A 20,895-nucleotide genomic window follows, 5' to 3' on the forward strand; every position below is an offset into this window, starting at 1 on the left:
GGAAAGGTTGAAATGATGTTGGTGCGCAAAATACTCACATATTGTTTACTAGTGCCGGTACAGGATTCATCCCTCGAAAAAATACGCCCCTGTTATAAACGATGCTGTCAATCTTCACCACACAGTCACACTCGCAGAATGAAATTGTACCGGTTGAAGTGCATGTGGCTCTTGAGTTCACCCTGTTCTGCAACTCTGCGTTTTGACATGTCCTTGGAGACGTAAATGGGCTTCGTCTGTCCACAGAATGTTCATATGGCCATACATTCTCCTGTTCCAGGCGAGCACTAGATTCCAGAGCGAATGTTTGTCCTGCTGGAAGGTTAGCATCTAGCAACTATTGACCATCGCTAACGTTGTATGGACAGCACTGCTGGATGTTCGAAGGATTTTATGCACAGTGCTCGCAGGTACTTCCAATACCCGGGCAGTTCCCCTTATTCTGCATGTTTTCGTGCCACCGATTGACACCTCCCGCAATGCTAAGACCATATCTTCGACAGAAGTCGGATCACTTTTCTCCCTCCGCTACATTTCGCTTGAAAAGAATCTGGCTTTTCGAATTTTCTAATCATTTTAGGACATGAGACCACTGTCTCTCTTTGGTACCCTTGAGTATAGGGAACTTCCAGCAGGGCTGCTGAGGCAGAGTCACCGTTCTTGCAAAAGAGCTTTACCAGCAGCGTGCGACCCTTTATAGACAGTCATGTTGGGCATCTCCGATGCAAACTGAGGAACATCGGTGTGCATCTCGTCTGTTTGTCTGCGTATTCTGACGCATACAAAATTGGTAAATTCTTTTTTTTTCCCTGCGTCAATAATATGTCTCGCAAATTTGACGTCATTTTGAGCAGTGGTCCTCCTTCTACAGCGTTTTGAAAATGTAACTTCAATTATGTATTCTGACGCTTCATTTAAAATGCTTACGCATTCAAGAGGCACCTACATGGTGCCTGTGGGTGAGCGCCTCAGTGTCAGCGCCCTGTATGATTCTTACAGCTTGCTTTTGTACAGTGACAGACTGTTCTTCTCAAATTGTGATGGAATAGTCATGACAAATCTCATCATCGAATATATAGGGTGTGCATAATTAAAGTGTGTGTAATTAACGTGTGCATAATTAAAGTTTTCTGATGAGTTACGCAGAAGATTATTCTATAAGACATTATTGAGTGTAAATTTGCAAAATATGTCAGGAGGTTGCTGATTCGCACGTTTCACTTCTTCTATCTAGAAAAAAAAATGTAATAATTCTGTAACAGTGCTTCTTACCACTAAATTTTTTGTTGATAGACAATACTTCTTTTAACTATATACGCTCTGTCATTTGTTCACGTTTATTCTGCTATTCTTTCCTCCCCCCTTCAACCACTACTTTACTTAGCTTCCTCATAAGCGTGTTACACAGTCAGAGTTAAACGAGACTACAGGTCGTCGAAGACCTCAGAGATAACGCTTTCTATAGGAAATTTGTACAGAATCGGTCCAGTGTGACGTTTTGAGGGAAACAAAGTCGACTCAGTACCTCTCTCATTAATGTCAAAGTTTGTTATTGCAGTCAGACTACCCATACTGTTACCTGACAAGATCATCTGATGTTATACATTTTACTCTACCACTCAGCTTTTGCGTTTACATCCCATTCTGTATTTAATCAAGGTGGTCCATCATTTTAGTTTGTGCACATAATTATTCGGATTTAGAGCAATCGTTAAATTACGGAATGCAAGGTAAGTACTATAGAAGATAATCGTGTACACTGATAGTATTTTCTACTCCAATGACGCCATTCGCACGAGTATTTCGAGAGAATAAAAACGCTTATGGGAAACATTAGAACAATCTGCATTGGTCCTAGGAATAATAACAGTGTTTCATTTGAAGTGTACGTTTATTGTCTATGAAATTTAGACACAATCGATTACTTTATATTTGGCATTGCAATACAGTCTGGTTTGCTATACATAAGCTTTTGTGTCCCGCATAAGGCAAGAATTATACACGAAAAAGTCGTTCTGTGCTCACAGAACGTCTGACACGTAAATTCATGTTACTCTTATCTATTTCTAAAATTGTGGACATGTTTATACATTATCATTTATTTTATTATTGTCTTTTATGTTTTTTGACGAGTAAATACAGCATTTTTTATTTTAATCTGCTGTTTTTGTGATGTTTGTGAACGATTTGTTTTTCAACATTGTTTATTTTACTAAGCCTACTGTTGAGGTGCACTTTGACACATTCTTTTCTATATAACTCTAGTGTGCTTTGACCTTAATACTATTTAGATAACCAAGGGATCTTGGCATTGGGGGCCGAAAGCCGATGTGATTGTTAATGTAAAAATAGTAGTGTAACAGGGACTGTCAGTTTATTCCAAATCAATACTGCAGTTGTGGAACCTGCACCACCGTGCTTCGTATGCTGGATAAGAAACATTTCCACTCCTGTGGCTTGCATGATAGTTTGCCAGATTAAATTTATATATTTACTTTCTTTATGTTTTACGGAAAGATTTCAACGATTATGGAGAGGGATCAGAAAGGTTTAGAGAATTTTATTAATTTTGTATGCGGTTCTGCATAATTATAAATAATACATACTGTTACATTTTTAAAGAAGTTGTAAGTACTTCGAAATTTATCATTAAAGCACTTTTACTTAAGTTATTTTCAGTGACGACCGTATCCCAGACTCTTTGCTCGAACTCTGTTGGGCCGGCCACGGTGGTCTAGCGGTTCTAGGCGCTCAGTCCGGAGCCGCGCGACTGCTACGGTCGCAGGTTCGAATCCTGCCTCGGGCATGGATGTGTGTGATGTCCTGAGGTTAGTTAGGTTTAAGTAGTTCTAAATTATAGGGGACTGATGACTATAGATGTTAAGTCCCATAGTGCTCAGAGTCATTTGAACCATTTGAACTCTGTTGATGTACAGGCGTATGAAGACTTTAAATCCAACAATGTTTCACTTATCACTGGTCATTTAATGTACTGGTTCATTCACCACGACATGCTGTAAGCTGCATATATTGTCGATATCAACAATCGAACATTGCCCTTAACCTTGCTGTTGTTTTGGTGAGGAAGCCGTAGCTGCTGACACATAAAGTAGTAAGAGTTGGGCTGTATTCTTAAGGAATGCTGCTGGCTTGTCACTGGTTTGAGCCAAGACCCAGAAGGTGATGCGAAAGATTGAAATTTGCTTGTAAAAATACTAACTGACGTGCGTTTATGCACGAGTGTCTCGTGACAGTGCCAAAGATTCAAGGGAAACAAAAGGCTAAGGCAAATCGTACATGATATATGTTCACATCCGCGCATATATGTCGCGCCGCGTGGACGGATCTAGTGAACAGTGTATCAACAGACTGGAAATTTGGTTCTCAAAGTGATTCTAACCAACGTGTAAATAGCAGCTTGCGAAGAGTATAACAGTATGGTGTTTATTTGTGATTATACTGAAAGTTTAGTTGCAGCTATGTCGCATTATTGGTAATAGGGCCTGCAGTACACAGTAACTCCCTGCATATCGAACCTTGTACTAACTTAACACCAGCGAATCCAGTAATGCTCCACAGTTGCTGAATATTTATGTAAATTTGATATACTTCTTAATCTCCTTCGCCCCTCTCTCTGACCTATCCCTCTCTTTGTCTGCCCCTTCCTCTCCGACCATCACTTCCTCCTCAGCTCTCTCTCCATCTCCTCGTTCTTCCTCTATATCTCCTCCGTCCCACTCTCTACGTCTATTTTCTCCTTTGCCCTCAGTCCATTTCCTCTTCCCCCCACCCCCTCCCATCTCCATTACCTGTTTCCCACTCTGCCTGACCTTGAGCCCAGTTTGTTGTTATTGTGTAGCAGTATTCTAACGCTGGTAAGCCAATTCCAACTGTCCTGTTTTCTGCGATAACCGACTGCATGAAAGAAACGTTTATTTAAATATGTACTTAATGAGAATAATATGTATGGGAGAAGTAGCTAGTTAATGATTTAAATGCCCTGTTATCGTAGTTAGAACCGACCGTCAGAAAGAAAATAAAAATCACACATTTTCACAGGAGAGCACAGCACTGCATTTTCTTTCTGGAAGTCGGTTTCAACAGAAAACCTGTACACTATTATTTTAAATACATATACCATACGTCAGTCTGAAAGATTTTTTGGTCATTGTGTAAACGTGTGAAGTAAATTGGTCAAGAAATTCAACATTTGAGTTAATATATATATATATATATATATATATATATATATATATATATATATATATATATATATATATATATAATATATATAAAATTCAAAAATATATAATTTGAAGGAAATTGGTCAGGTATGAAAATTCGGATGTACGTAGCAAATATATATATATCCGAATTTTCATTATAAAATCGTGTAAAATTTTGAAGTAAATTTGATAAGGTGTTTCGAGATTTTTGGTAACAACCTTAATGGCCATCTAGATATTCAGTCCAGTATCTTGCAAAGATCTGAATTTTTTGAAACAAGGTTAAACAACGACTTGGTTTTATCCAGTACTATAGACTTCAGCAACGCTGTCCGAACAATGTTTCGGAGGATGAAGCAGTCTCATGCTCGATGTGGCAGGTAGGTGGGGAAGGCACGTAGTTGTAAAACATAAACTGCCTGAACACACAGAAACACGTTCTATTCCGGCTGGGCCATTTACAGTGTCTTGTTAATTTTTTGCGTTTTCGCTGACAATAGTTCTCCCACAAGCGGCTAATGAAAATGTACATCTCTTACGTACACAGCAACTCATTGAAGAAGGCTCTACACTCAAAAAACATGAACATAATTGAGACATCAAAGCTCATACGCTGTGCTAAGTGTCTCTTCCGCACGACGAATCTCAGTTAATGATATTGCCAAGTTGCAGCTCGGTCAACTGTTGAGCACAGTAGCTGGTACTCCGGTCCAGTATGAATAATTTGTTTGTGGTCCCCACTCTGGCCTACTTGGCTGAATGGGCCACGGGACGTTTGCGAGTAAAGTTGCTCCAGACGCCGACGCGGGCAGAGGGGAGAACAGGTGCGCCGGCCAAGGAGAGCAAGCCAAACAAAGCCCTCGACAAACTCCAGCCTGGCGCCAGAGGGCGGGACTTCCCCAGGGCTGAACTATCCCCAAACGCCCTCCGCCGTGTTGTAATATTGTTAGAGCAAAGTTCAGAAGAACTGAGTGCTTCAGAAGATCAATGGACCTGGCTAGATTCCAGAAACTTCAAACACGATTGCGCCTCGGGACGGAAAGGAAAATTCGGTGCAGCAGAAACTAAAGTTTTGGCAAGATTCACTGTCATTCCTTCTCACTTCACTGTTCACAGTTCGTTGTTTTAAACACCTATATTTTTACTCCATGTTACTTCTATTTATTTTCTTTCTTTCTTTGGAGGTAATCGATATACGAGTATAGAAAGGAAAGAAGTAAACACACTAGACGAGAAGTTAGTATATTGGTCGTCATGTATTTCAAACTACTTTGTAACAACTGTTGCATGAAATGCTACCCTGGGGATAGTGTTTGTCATACAGGCTTCAATGACTTACGAATTCGTAATAACATTTCATCGACGCTTGCTGGTTCAAGTAGCCTTACTTTTTAATGAGCCCTATATACTCCGCTACTTATTGCTATAACAGACTCTAAATAGGCGATGTGTCCTTGTTTCTTTCCGCAAAACATGGTATATCTGTCGTATCCTATGTAGGGGAACTTAAAGGTTTCAGGAAATTTATTTTAGGGGAGAAAATAATCAGAACAGGGGCTACTTCTACTCAATACATATTAATTAATGAGTGTCATCATAACAGATGTTTTGAAATAAGTTACTTACATGCCGGAACAATAGCATATCTTAACAGTGCTATGTTATTCTTCCAATATAGCTAAAGAAGTACAGTCTGAGAAGGAGTTATGACTAATCACATTTTAAACTGGAAGATAAGATACGTGTTTCTGTCTAGTTGGTCCATGAAAATGCTCATCTCTATGTCAATTGCTATTCAAACCAGTCATTTAAAAACTGAGATATTTGGTGGTAGAAAATTATTTTTAACAGGTGGAGCCATTTTAAAGGCTCGCTCGTTGAAAATGTTGTGATAATTTTTTTTCCTTACAGCGAAGATTGTTTTGAAGCAATTCCGCCTGAGAGTCATCTCTGCTTCACTATTGTAATGCACATTTTCAACATGCTTGCTTTAGCAAGGGTTTGGTTCAGTTTACCTCCCCAACCCCCTCAAAAAGAAAAGAAAGAAATACCGCGGCCCCCTCCCCCCTCTATACACAAACACATTTCCCTCCTTTGTTATATGAGCTGTTACTTGATACCTCAAATGATGTCCAATCTAACATGAGTCCCTTCCTAACTGTCATCTTTCATGGGCAGCATCACATTATAAAAACTTCTGTTTTGTTCTTGTCTCAACTGTGAATTGTTCACGTTCCACAAAAATGTCGTAAGATCGATGGTAACAGATTTATCTTTTTCAAAAATGCGACGCTTGTTGTCCCCTGTAGACGTCTCATTTACATTGACTCTACCATGGAACGAATATTGCTGCCCAAATAATTTTCTTTGTGGTTTTCTTTATTGTTTGCTCAATGTGTGGATTCAGCAATATCAGGAATGGGCTACAATCCTAATTCTTTCCTTTAATATAATTCGAACCTTTTAACTTCTGTATGGTTACTCCAATAGCCACATATATTTAGATCACTATTTTATCCCTGCTAACTGCAGAGTACTGCATCCAACACAATCAAAATTTTTCTCCAACCTCATTATAATGGTAGTCGACCATCTGGATATTCTCATTTATTTATTTGAGCCAACAGGGCGAGAAATACTGCAAAAAAAAAACAAAAAAAAAAAGAAGAAGAAGAAGAAGAAGAAGAAGAAAAGTTCAAAAATCTCTGAGCACTGAGGTCATCAGTCTCCTCGAACTTAGAACTAGTTAAACCTAACTAAACTAATGACATCACACACATCAATGCCCAAGGCAGGATTCGAACCTGCAACCGTAGCGGTCGCGCTGTTCCAGACTGTAGCGCCTAGAACCGCTCGGCCACTCCTGCCCGCGAAATATTGCACTTTGAATTCTCTGACACATAAACAGAGATATTTCTATACGTTTGTTGTACTTTCTGCAGATTCGTATGATCAGGAGAATTGTTTTCAAAGTGTATTTTGCCGCTGGAGCTAAGAGGGTTAGATATTCTTCAAACATGTACTGGACCATTGCATCGAAGCATGTCTGGTTAAATAATCGCTAGGGGCCAGGCACGTTGAGGTCTAAGAGTCTGGTTCCACTCAAGATCGGAATACCTTTCCAATTCTCTAAAATTGATTGTGTATCAGTGAAATAGAACTGAACACATCCCAATAGTATGTACTTTAATTTTTAGCACTGACTGCCGATTTATAATGTGAACTACAATAGTGAGCCAAACATTATGATCAGTGTCCACCTTAAGACTGAATGACATCTGGTGGTGACATAGCGGGCACGGACCTCGGAAAGCATACAGCTTAGCAGAGGCGAATGGAGATTCATTCCAGCGACCATGCTGGCCACGAATTAGACAATCCACTGACATAAGCGACTTTGTAAGGTGCACGTGATATGCTATTGGACGACTTTGACAAAGGGCGGGTAGTTACGGCTCGATGCCTGGTAAAGAGCATCCCGGAAAAGGCGAATATGGTGGGTCGTTCGAGTGCTACTGTCGCGAGCAAGTATGGAAAGTGCTTAAAGGACGGTGAAACCACGAGTAGGTGACAAGGTGATGGACAACCACTCATCATCACTGAACGTGGCTGTCGGAGGAGTGCCTTCTCTGGGAAGCAGGGTAAGCGAAGGGCTGCGTCAGAGATGACGATGGGGAATAATGCTGGTGCCGGAAAATGTCCCTCGGAGCACACAGTTCAGCATACGTTGTTGAACATGTTATGTTACTCTACGAGTTCCCATTTTGACCCAACTACACCATGAGTAACGACTGATGTGAATGCGGAATCATCGACAGTGGACCATTATGAAAATGTGAGGTGTGTTCGGAAGAAAGCCGTTTCTTGTAGCAAAGGAGTCTGTGGTAGGGGTCGCATCCGCCGTCTTCCAGCGCAACTGCTGGCTTCCACGAGATCCGTGTTAGTAATCGAAGGGGCCTTGGCAAATGTGGTCTACGTTAACATTACTGTCCGCCATTTGTATACATACGTTACTGCCGGATGTCTTCCTTGACAAAAAAGATCATCAGTGTCACACCGCAGGAATCGTGCCACTAAATGCGCCTGATCTGAACCTGGTGCAACGCGTCTGAGACGCTTTCGGGCGGAAACTTCGGCGCTTACAAACAATCGGCCCACAATTTACGGGATTTTCGTGACTTTGCTCTTGACCTCTGGCGCTACACAGCTAGTCTCCTAACTAGGTCTTGTCGAATCCATTCAAATCAGAGTCTCTATTGTACTGCGTTCCAAAAGTGCGCTAATTTCTTTGCCTGTTTTATTTGTAAGTAATAATTTGTAACTGTTCGTCGACATTTTATATATAAGTGTCCAAACTTTTGAGAGGTGATAGTACTCACCACAACAGGAAAGAAAGTCCAGTAAACATGGGCTCTAAAACGGATTCCTTAAGAGCCATCGAAACGTGTTCACCTTCTTTAATACGAAAGAGATTTCTTCTACTACAGGCTCTTTGCTTTCCATCTTTGAGATTAGACAGTGTAGACCAAAAGAGAGTAAAAATGTCCAATAAACATATGCTTTAGACTGCATACCTTAAGAGCTATCAACACTTGTTCAGTAAAATTGTATTGTATTGTATGGGAACCGGGGACCTAGAAACGATGGAGAGCTCCGTTCCCACCGCAGCCGCAGTGGTCCGCAACCCCACGACGACTACGGCAGTCCAACTTCACCCCTCCGCCGCCCCACACTGAACCCAGGATTATTGTGCGGTTCGGCCCCCGGAGGACCCCCCCCCCCCCCCCCGCCACCCCACCGCCCCCCCCCGCCCCCACAGGGAACGTCTCACCAGACGGGTGTAACTCCTATGTTTGCGTGGTAGAGTAATGGTCGTGTACGCGTACGTGGAGAACTTGTTAGCGCAGCAATCGCCAACATAATGTAACTGAGGCGGAATAAGCGGAACAAGCCCGCATTTGTCCAGGCAGATGCAAAACCGCCTGAAAACCATCCACAGACTGGTCGGCTCACCTGACCTCGACACAAAGCCACAGGATGGATTCGTGCCAGGGACCAGGCGCTCCTTCCCGCCCGGAAAGCCGTGCGTTAGACTGCACGGCCAACCCGGCGGGCTTCAAAAGAATAGATGTGTTTCATAGTATCGAAGAATGAACAAGTGCCCATAGCTCTTAATGTACTCATTTTAGAGTCGATGGTTACTAAACTTCATTTTTGTGATTAAAACGACCTCTCAAAATATTGGTTATATTTTTTTTTAACATCGTGTATCTAACCCCCTCATGGAATAAGGACATATGACACTATTGATAATGACCTTACAGCGGTTTGGGACGTTGAGCATTGCTGGCCCCATAGGAACTAATTGAGAGGGGTACGATCAACCGGTAACACCTTTAACCTTCTCCCTTCACTCTGATAGACGTCTGAAACACACACGAGACTAAAATATCGTGGCATGCCGCAACACTCAATACTCCCGAGGGGTATGCAATAACGTGCGCGAAAAAAGATAATGCCTTCAATTACACTACTTAACCTGGACCACGGTGTCTTCCAGCGAACAATGGCATTACACGCAAACTTAATTTGCATTTATGAACACCGACTTCGTTTCTAATCTTAAGAGTGAACACTCGGGTGCATTACGAAAGGTAGAAGATTTCCACCTCATTTACTAAAGGTATTAAGGAGTCTGTAGAAGCATTATTGCAACAACGGGGTGAGATGAAAGTGTTGTTTATCACGTCAAGCTTTTAACATTTTGAAAATAATGCGATTCGTAAATGGTAAACAGTTTCTAGTAAGGTTATTAATACAGATACAAAATTTTTATATTGGCTTTTAAGTGGCTTCGAGCTCACGCTACTGACAGTACACGAGGTTGACCCATATATCCTTTAAATAGTGTGGACAAAATATCAGAGTTAGTTAGGATAGATGCCTCAGACGGTAAAAATGGAACCCTTATAGGCTCATTTTGTTGACTATCGACGTAAAAGTTCTCTGGGTATGGTACCGCGTCATGTCTAGAAGACCCAGAAGAAGGCCGCTGCAATCGTGGCCGAAACGTTGGCTATCGCCAGCAGCAGTTTTATACAATATGACGCGGTACCGTGCTTAGAAAACTTTTATGTCGACTGGCTCTGGTCGCGAAAGCCTATGCAATTATATTTTATTGACTGTTTGTCTTTCTGTCTGTCTGTGCGACTACTAAAAACCGTTTTTCTTAGGAACGGTTAGACATACCAAGTTGAAATTTTACACTGCATTATAGGGTCTACGGTTCCTTCACGGTGTAAAAAATTGAAGCCTGTAAGTCAGTTACTCAGAAGATACGGCCATGTACGTCACATTTATGGTCGCAAACTCGCTCCTCAAAACCTGTAGCGTACTTCCCGTTGACCTATAATCATGAAATTTGGCAAGAAGTAACGTTTCGCAGTAAAAGTAAGTGGAAAAACTCAGAAAATTGTGAATTTGTACTTCTATCACACGAAAAAACTATTTTTGCCATTTTACATCTGAGTTCATACACAAAATTAAAATTCGCGAATACCTTGCAATAGCTGGGACTGACGTCTTGCCAGTATCAATGTCGATAACAGGCAGAAATCATCGAGATTCCCACTTCGCAGGAAGGATGATCTGTCTGTATATACAGTTAAGCTTGTGCGGAAACGTCAGTCCGCGAGTCCCACTCGGACCCAATTTTTCTCTTTTTGTATACGAAACATCTCAAAAACGGATACTTAAAACGAGACTGAAGCGATCAACAGATTAATTCCGTTTTGTTCGACTACACGTGGTGTCCCGATATGAATCAAAACAGGTCACTACCCTTCCGCCATGAGTCAGTCTTACAGCCCTACGCAATGCACCATCAGGAATAACAATCACTACAGCCTAAAATGTCAGTCTCAATGGTGGTCTTTGTATTCGTGTGCAATAGCAAGCTGAAGAGCTTGTGTGGTGTGTGTGTGTGTGTGTGTGTGTGTGTGTGTGTGCGGGCGCTCGCGTGCGTTGTTTGTATGCATTCTCGATATGTGGGATCTCTGCATTTTAATGTAGTTGTCTATGTGTATCTAAGGATTTCATTTCTACGGCAAAGAAAAATTTAATTTGAATAGTAATTACTTCGCTATGAGAAGAAAGCAAATTTAAAGCGTTGGCATACGTTCAAAAGCTAGAGTGAAATTGCTTTCAAACTTCTGTCAGCGACTGCGTCGAAGAGAGCTTCCGAACAAGGAATTTTCAATCCAATTTACGCTGCGCGCATCAAAAGGAAGCGCCTTGTGAATCGTGAATTGCTGCATCTTTCCGCGGGATTCAACACGGTGTTACAGGTCTCGCAAATGCTTTTTCGTCTCCTGCGTGGTGTGACGAAATGCGCGCAGAATTCCCCCAGAGGTTCCAGGAAACGTTTTTGATTATGTACGAATACAATAAAACTATTTAGAATGATCGGTTATTTAACTTACCTTGCAGCTTAACGATTTCGTTGTACTTTATAAGCACGTATTGATTTCCATTTTTTGTTACAAAACCCTGTATTCCTACGAAGTTCTGCTTAGAAGAAATAAAAGTTAGAGAAAGGTAATGATTATTGTATGACACTGGTAGCACTAGTACCTTTTGTAACACCCCTTGTCATTAATATTGAAATGATTATTTAATAAAAACCATTGACAAATTCCTGATGTTAGTCAAAAGTAAAAGCTGTGCGTATGTGACTAGAAAGGAACTTGTCCGTGAAAAATAACACTTCCTACACTTCATCGCTAAATTTCTCTGTGCTGTAATGGTTATTTATCTTTCTTTTTCTTTATTTTCCACGACACCAGATCAAATGTGAGAGTACAGAAAATCAACTGTTCTTACTAATAGAAATAACTTGTATTCCAAGAGCATTGTAAGTATAACAACCGCGCACCTAGAAGCCACTATACGCATGATATTAACATCTATCAACATGTAAGAAGAAACGCCGTCAGCCAGTGATAATGACGTAATGTCCCGAACCACTTGACATCACTAAGAAAGATAAAAAGTCGCTTGTTTTTAACCCTAAAAACACCAAGGTATTTTAGTATACACGGAGGACCAACCAAGGGCAAATTCTGCCCGTGTTACAATAAGTTGTAAATCTTGTAATTTGTTGTAATATGTACTTATTTTATGTAGTTCTGTTTCCACTGAGATTTAATTTAACAGGAAATAGTGACAAAATAATTGAAAGCTTAATTATTTAACACTCATAGGGCGAATATAACAACAAAGAATGGTCAAATCTTTGTCAATGAAAGTTTGTGTAAACAAGATAAGAAGGTTTGTAACGGAATACAAAGGGTGGCTAAAGTTTCTATGCACTCTTTCACCTACTAACTGAATAATACAGCTTTGTCATTGAGAGAAAGCTTCAAAAACAGAAATGGAAACACTTGATAAAATACATGTTATTGTACATTGAAAACTCTCGGAAAACACTTTTCACTTGGAGAGAATATTTTCGCTCACATATGACATTTACCTCCTGCACACAAAATGGTTGATTCTGAATGAGTCTTACACAGATGGCGCCCACAGCTTCCACATGATAACTTGGTTTCTGTGATGTTGTCTCTTTCTCTCTGGTTACTTGCATTCTTCTAGCATAAGTAGCATCTTGCTTTCCTAGTTGGTTCTTCATTTGCATCAATTATGTTTACCTCTAGTTTCTTTCCTAGGATGTCTCCCATCGCGCAAATAATGGGCAACTGGAGTCCTTTCAAATCCATGGCTCGCTCTTCCACGCATTGTTTCAAAAGTTCGTGGCCTAATTCATGGAAATACAGTTCTCTGGCGTTTTGTTTCCCTTCATTCCATTTAGGCGTATTCATCTTGAACAGTGTGTATGAGTTAACTGCAGCTGTATCAAGTAGGCTGTAGAACATTTACAGTGGCCATCTTGTCGTACCCCTTTTTGTAGAGTATGTCCTAACCATTTGATCTAAGACATCTACTCCTCCCTTACTGGAATTATAGTACAGGTTCATGTGTGTTTTCGGTTTTTGGTGTATCAACTTCTACTCCTGCATTACGATGTTGTGTAGAGACAACATCAACAGATTTTTCTTTGCCTTCTTCCTTTGTGATGTAAGAGACAATTGTTACTAGCGGCTTCGTAGAAGATGGGTCTGTGAATGCGTATTTGGAGGAATACAGCTCTCTGCCTGCTGTCGTCTTAAGTTCCTGCCGTACCTGTTTTCTGTTTGATTTGAGTGTCCCAACCAATGTAAGTTTGTAGTATTGACAGAGAATGTACGCCAGTTCCACAGAAATGTAGAAGCGGTCAGTTGTGACATTGTGGTCTGTATTCTTTATTGGCTCCACCAGTCTCTTCACATTCTCAAGAGGACCTCGTTCACTGGCAGGTCTATTGTCTTTTCCAGCATACACTTCCATTTTTATTATGTATCGTTCAATTGCACTGCAAAGCATTCTGACTAATATTCCATATTTTACAGGTTTGTCTTTGAGGAAAACTTTGAAAGGACACCGACCTCTGAAAAGACACAACATTTCATCAATTGTATTGTCAAGTCCACTTCTGAAGTACCGTGGGAATATTCCATTCAATACTTTACGCAGTGGCGCAAATATGTCACGTACACGTCTTTCTGGCCTGGTGCCTTTATCATCAAAGAGAAGAATTTTCAACAGCTGATATGCTCTCATCTTACCCTTAGCTGCTCTATAAATCGCTCTTCCCAATAAGTTTGACCGTAAATCAGATAAAGAAATATTGGTGTCCATGTAAACTCCCATTTGAATTAAAATTCCCATCAATGTATTTATTTCAGAATCACTAACGGGAGATAAATTTTCTCTTTCAGCTTCTTCTTTTGTATGGTCAAGTATTCTCCGTACTAATTCAGGAGTGAAGAATTTTTTATATGATTCACATATGCTTGTTACTTTCCCAGCACCGGTTATTCGTTGATGTTCACAGACTAGGTTACCAAAATCCATTTTACTATGTCTCGGAGCTTCTGCAAGATACACTCTGCCAGAACTTGTAACGTATTTATTTGGAGCGTTACCTGCATGGTTTGTTTCTTCTTCATTGTCCTCCACTTCTTCACTGGAATCCTTTTCTACTTCTGTATGATCTGACTCAAAATCACTTAAATCTGATAATTCGTCGTCGAGAAACAGTTCTACAAGTACTTCTGCGTCGTTCAAGCCTCTATAACTCATCTTACAAAAGCTACTTCACAATAAAGGTGTCGCTCTACTGTGACAAACTGCTAATAGTAATAGTGGCAAGTCTAAAATCTACAATGAACGTGAAACTCAACAATTAGACACTCAACAAACCACTGTAAAACTCACGTTCGAGGTTGCCAACTGAATAAAAGAAAGTAAAACGTACGGGCAAATTTTGCCCACGCTTGGTGGTTGTAGGGAAGATAATAAGAATTATGGTAGCGTGGAGTACCAAATCCGGGCAAAATGTGCCCTTGAGCGTAAAATTCCTATTTTATACTTGCAATTATAAAAATTTAACCATAGAAACATACAGAATGGTGTACTATAAGGTAAAAGACAAATAGAAAAAGACCCAGAAACATAGAAGGATATTTGCCATGACATTTTAAAAAAAATAAAAACGTGCGCGCAGTTTTTGTCCGTGCTTGGTGGTTCTAGGGTTAAACATAATGTACTTTTCTTCACCGATTTCATCTATTGTCTACGGCAGATTTCTCTTTACCACCGATCACATTTTTTAACATTCTATCACTGAGATTTCTCCTTTTCTGCCACGTAGCTTTATTTGGATTTTGCTTTTTCTGGAACTCGTTAAAGTTATCGTGAAGCAGTGGTCCTGTTACTCATCTCATATTGGTGAGCAATGGGTTCAAACAATGTCCAGATGTCCAAGGGTTTTCAGGAGTTTTCATGAATGCTGGGATGGCTCCTCTGAATGTGACCATTCCTGTTCACGTTGCTACTGTAATTATATTATTGGCGACGGATGTTAAAAGCCGACTGTAATCTGTCTTCCATAAAGTTATCGGTTTCAGTTCGAAACAACTTATTTAATGAGGCCAAGGAATAAATTTCTGGATACGTCAATACACTTTGTCCAGTGGCTATTACAGTGTGTGGTTTGCGTTCTTGAGAGACAAAAGTTGCCTCTACGGCTATGATTGCCTCCTTAGTGGATTCAAAAAGGTTTGTAGAGGCAGATTTATGTGTGGTAATTTGTAACACTCAGACGCTCCTAATATGGGGACTAGGATGAAAGTTTCAACAATTCTTACCTCAAATTCAACAGTTTCCTATCACTTTCTTTCCTGCTGGACATCTTCATAAACTTTTGTTTCTTCTTGCTGCAGCTTAGCATTACAAGTTATTGAAAATAATAGAAATTTATAGAGGTAACCTATGTGGGTTTTATTTGTTAATACTTGTCATTTGTTGTCCGCCTGTGTTGGTGAGTGGTCAGCGCTGATGGCTGCCCTGCGGTGGACCCATGTTCGATACCGGATACTGGCAAGGGTTTTTCATTTGTGAGAGGTCTGGTACGGAATGCACTCAACCTTTTGAGGCCAACTGAGGAACAACGTGACTGAGTAGTAGAAGCTCCAGGTCACGCAACCTGACAACGGCCAGGAGAGTGGTGCGCCTCTCCATACCACCTCAAATGTCCGCAGTGGCAGATGATGACACGGCTTTCGGTAGGTGCCTGTGGAAGAAGTATACGTTAATACATTTATTTGTTAATACTTTTTACTTGTTATTTCTTTCAGTTTTGTAATGATATATATGCCGTAACTTGATGCATAAGTCTTACATAACTACGAGGTATAACAACTGTGTAATGCCCCCACCCTGCCGAGACAAACTTGGCTGCATCCGATGGAAATAACTTGATATCCATCGTTGTATGGAACCTACGCACCATATTTCAGAAGGAAATGCACACAGTCACGACTTTCTACCTCGCAGGATAACATTCAGAGTTCACGCTAATATTTCTGAAACAGTTGTCTCTCTCTTGAGAACCATATGCAAGAGTCTGAAGTTTTCAATCGTTCTTCATTCGGCAAGCATACAGAACTCCTACTTCTCGCTACTGATACCACTTCACCCGTCTGCCATGTCGACTATTGGTAGTTCCACAGACTCTCTCTTTCCATCATCCACATGTGGTCTTGATCGAGAAACAGATGCCGCTCCAGTTCGGTGAATGTTATATGGCATCTCACTGTACTATGATATGATTTGAACCCATTCAGCGGTTGTTAAGTATAAAGTTTCTGCTGCGTACTTTGTGTTCCGACACGAAAATGCGGAAGGACCAATACTTGCTTAAATCATCATATAGTAACTAAACACGCTCCTTTTCGATTCTTCACTGTTTCATATTTGACTAAGAACTGATTTAAGCTATATGAATCTTGAAATTTAAATTCTTTGTTGATTAATTGTCTTTTTGCAGTGTCAGTGAAGATAGAAGTTGTTGTTTCATTTGTAGTTGGTTCTTTAAAAGCCCATGAACGATGTCGGTCATTAACACTACATCATTAAATCGCGATGGGAGTAAGCCATTTTCTTCATCTGCTATGTCAGACAGTCGAAGCTTCCATGAAGCTTCCAGGCAATGAGAGAAATCTTGTGGCCTGAGGGGGGGGGGGGGGGGGGGAGTCGGAACGAATGGGGGAGTAGGAATTGGTTCACATGGCTCTGAGCACTATGGGACTTAACTGCTTAACCCATTGAACTTAGAACTACTTAAACCTACCTCACCCAAGGACATCACACACATCCATGCCCGAGGCAGGATTCGAACCTCCGACCGTAGCGATCGTGCGGTTCCAGACTGTAGCACCTAGAACCGCTCGGCCACTGCGGCCGGCGGAGTAGGTATTCATCTACCACAAAACGTAAACTGAAAATCGAGTAAATATAATACTTTAGTGCGCCAGCAGGTACGCCCAGTGGAACAAATCCTAGACCTTATATTGTAAGAAAAAGTCACAAGCACATGAATTAAGTTTTCGTGTAATAGATGGAGCAAAGTTATTCAATTTCTGTTGGTTCATTGTGGGCCCTGGACAGCCGCTGGTCAAATATTGATCAAGGGAGATCGTCATACGTATTTCAGAATTTCTTTTATTTTATTATGACCACCAGTTTCGGCATTTCGGTACGCCATCTTCAGGCCACATATGCACTTAATTTACAGATATTCAAATGTTTCGATAGTGGTATACTGGAGCCATTAGTGTCTGGATATCGTGAATTCGTTATTCGAATGCTTCCTTCGCAGACATGACAACAATTGTGTTCTCAAACTCTTACGGCTGTTTGGCGATCTCCCTTGATAAAAATTTGTCAAAGTTCTAAATTGCTTCTACCTCTACACTATCATAATTAAACTGGATTACAAATTCTCCTAGTTCAGGGCTCCCTTCTCCATTCGAATTTTACTAAAGTATTGGTGAAAATAATTCAACTATACCATAACCATGGGTGGAGTTCTAAAGCTGTTTATCGCACTCGATTGGGTAGCGAACGAAAGAGAAAAAACTGAATTACTTACAAGCACAGCAACAGATCGACTTATAGTACAAATTCCTTAGCAGTGATGTACTAAGTTTACACAGACGTGTTGGTTCTTTGATACCTTATTAGTCAATGAAGAAATCTTTAACTAGTTTTAGTGTTTTAATGCACATTTTCTGCCTAAAATCTTTACTCGCTATCTTGGAAGTGAAAAAATCAATAAATATTGTTCCTTTTAGAGCTGTGCAGATTTTTGAAAAATGGTTCAAACGGCTCTGAGCACTATGGGACTCAACATCTGAGGTCATCAATCACCTAGAACATAGAACTACTTAAACGTAACCAACCTAAGGACATCACGTACATCCATGCTCGAGGCAGGATTCGAACCTGCGACCGTAGCGGTCGCGCGATTCCAGACTGAAGCGCCTAGAACCGCTCGTCCACCGAGGTTGGCGCAGATTTTAACAAAGTTTATTTTTGTGATGTATATTGTCTACTACAGAGGTCATCTTCGTACAGAAGTATCATCAATTATATGAGCAAGAGAAATTAATCACCAATACGGCAGTAAATTGCACTACAGCCACACAATTTGGTTTTACCGAATACCCAACTGGCTTCTGTCAGAGAGATAAATCGTGCTTCTCAATTTCTACTATCGTATCAGACTGAAGTTTTGGGTTTCCCCGATGCCTGAAATTAAATTGTCAGTGGTGACAGGCACGGCCGACAGAATGGAAAGCACTCCATTCCATGCAACTGGAAAGCACATAAAGTAATCTAATTGGCGGTCAACCTACTGCGCCAATGTGATTAATATCTGTGGCAATTAAGAGTCGCGCGATTCACTGTGTCCTTATTCAGACTCATGTTGCCCTTTTAACATCGTGTCAGATTTTGAGCTTCATACACTTAAAAAAGCCAGAACACTTCATATCTGAAGAAACTGAATCCTGACAAAGGGATAAAAGCACGACAAACGCTATAAACTCTCAAATTTAACAAGTTTTAATGACCTTTGGACACAACGTTTGAAGGATTTCTCCGTCACGAAGTATTAACACGGATGTTCTAGAACTGTAGGACAGCACCACAAAAATGCTAATGTTTTCACAGCTTCGCTACAGCTAAATGTGCTGAGAATGGTAGCCTTATGGATAAGCAAGTGTTGTTTCATTCTGATGTAGCGGGCTTGAAGCTAAGTCCAGTCATCCCATTTAGATTTTCTGTGGCGAATACCATGACATTTCATATCAGTTACTACTTAATTACGTGTTCCATCCGCGTCCAATCTCTGCTTCTGCTTAGTCCCTACGCACTTCGTTGTCGACAAGACATTAAAATCCAAGTACCCTCTCGTAGTCCCTCAGGAAACACATACTGAAACAAAACGGTTGGATACGTCACAGAAATGGGAAATATTTTTCTTTTATTTCCTTTTTTGCTAGCTTATTCTAATACGCTACTCAAATGTTGTTCCAAACACGTATTGGAACATTGGTAGCTGTCACACACTATGTAACATTTAGATATAGGAAAGCTAATCCTCGCAAAAGTTATTCAGCCTTTTTAATGTAATAACAAAATATATCTTGTGGTATAAGAGGCAGAGAGATTCATTGGACTTCTTCGGTCGGCGAACAACAGTTCACTCCTTAGAGAGTAAAATTATGTTGCCCGTAACTATTCAATACACAGCGAATATATTTCTGAAGATAAAGCGCGACAGAAGAAAATGTGAACTAGGTTACGCTTTTAATAATTCCCCGCGTCTATAAAAAAAGGAAATGCCACGCTTTACGTATCTGGGTCTTAAGAGTGTCTTGTCTTTTGTAAGTAATGACATATCAGACGATCTACAGACGCACCTGTAATTAATTGTTTTGAAAATAATTAGGGGACAGTTGCCTACATTATATTGGTTCAAGCGCTATAAAAATTGTATATATTGTAGTCTCTGTCATACACCGAGACCACAGGAGACAGGGGCTACCTCCTAATGTCGTGTCGCACGTCCATTTCCAGGCAAAGTGCAGCAGTGTGACGTGGCATGTAATCAACAAGTCGTTGGAAGCCCCCTGCAGAGATATTGAACCATTCTGCCTCTATATCCGCCCATGACTTTGAAAGTGTTATCGGTGCCGGACTACGTCCTCAAACTAAGCTCTTGTTACCGTCCCGTAAATATTCGACAGGATTGATGTGGGGCGATCTGGGTGGACAAACTATTCGCTCGAACTTTCCAGAATGGTCCTCAAGCCAGTCGCGAACAGTTATGTCCCAGTGTCATGGCGCATTGTCGTTCATGAAAATTTCATCGCTGTTTGGCTGCAGATTGTCTCCAAGTACCCGAAAACAGCCATTTCCAGTGAACGATCGGTTCAGTTGGATCCGAAGGCCCAGCCCATTCCGCGTAAACACAGCCCACACAATTACGGAACCACCACCAGCTTGCCCGATGTATTCTTGTCAACTTGGGTCCATAGCTTCGAGGGGTCTGCGGCACAATTCAATTATAAAACCAGCTCTTACCATGTCTAGGTTCCAATCGATGTGGTCACGAGGCGAGGAGAGGCGCTGCACGCGATGTAGTGCTGTTAGGAAAGGCTTTCGCATCAGTCGCCTGCTGTCATAAACTACACTCCTGGAAATGGGAAAAAGAACACATTGACACCGGTGTGTCAGACCCACCATACTTGCTCCGGACACTGCGAGAGGGCTGTACAAGCAATGATCACACGCACGGCACAGCGGACACACCAGGAACCGCGGTGTTGGCCGTCGAATGGCGCTAGCTGCGCAGCATTTGTGCACCGCCGCCGTCAGTGTCAGCCAGTTTGCCGTGGCATACGGAGCTCCATCGCAGTCTTTAACACTGGTAGCATGCCGCGACAGCGTGGACGTGAACCGTATGTGCAGTTGACGGACTTTGAGCGAGGGCGTATAGTGGGCATGCGGGAGGCCGGGTGGACGTACCGCCGAATTGCTCAACACGTGGGGCGTGAGGTCTCCACAGTACATCGATGTTGTCGCCAGTGGTCGGCGGAAGGTGCACGTGCCCGTCGACCTGGGACCGGACCGCAGCGACGCACGGATGCACGCCAAGACCGTA

General features: G+C 41.3%; 1 protein-coding gene across 1 annotated transcript in view; it reads right to left on the reverse strand.

Moving 5' to 3' along the window:
• Positions 1-15,911: 15,911 nt before the first annotated feature.
• Positions 15,912-20,895, reverse strand: part of LOC126095534 (protein O-mannosyl-transferase TMTC1-like) — a 161,676-nt gene continuing 156,692 nt past the window's right edge. Inside the window, exon 3 of the mRNA XM_049910316.1 lies at positions 15,912-15,957. Coding sequence (XP_049766273.1) covers positions 15,912-15,957 — 46 coding nt within the window. The remainder of the gene's footprint in view (positions 15,958-20,895) is intronic.

Source organism: Schistocerca cancellata, chromosome 8 (genome assembly GCF_023864275.1).
Source record: "Schistocerca cancellata isolate TAMUIC-IGC-003103 chromosome 8, iqSchCanc2.1, whole genome shotgun sequence".
In the NCBI taxonomy this organism is placed as follows: domain Eukaryota; kingdom Metazoa; phylum Arthropoda; class Insecta; order Orthoptera; family Acrididae; genus Schistocerca; species Schistocerca cancellata.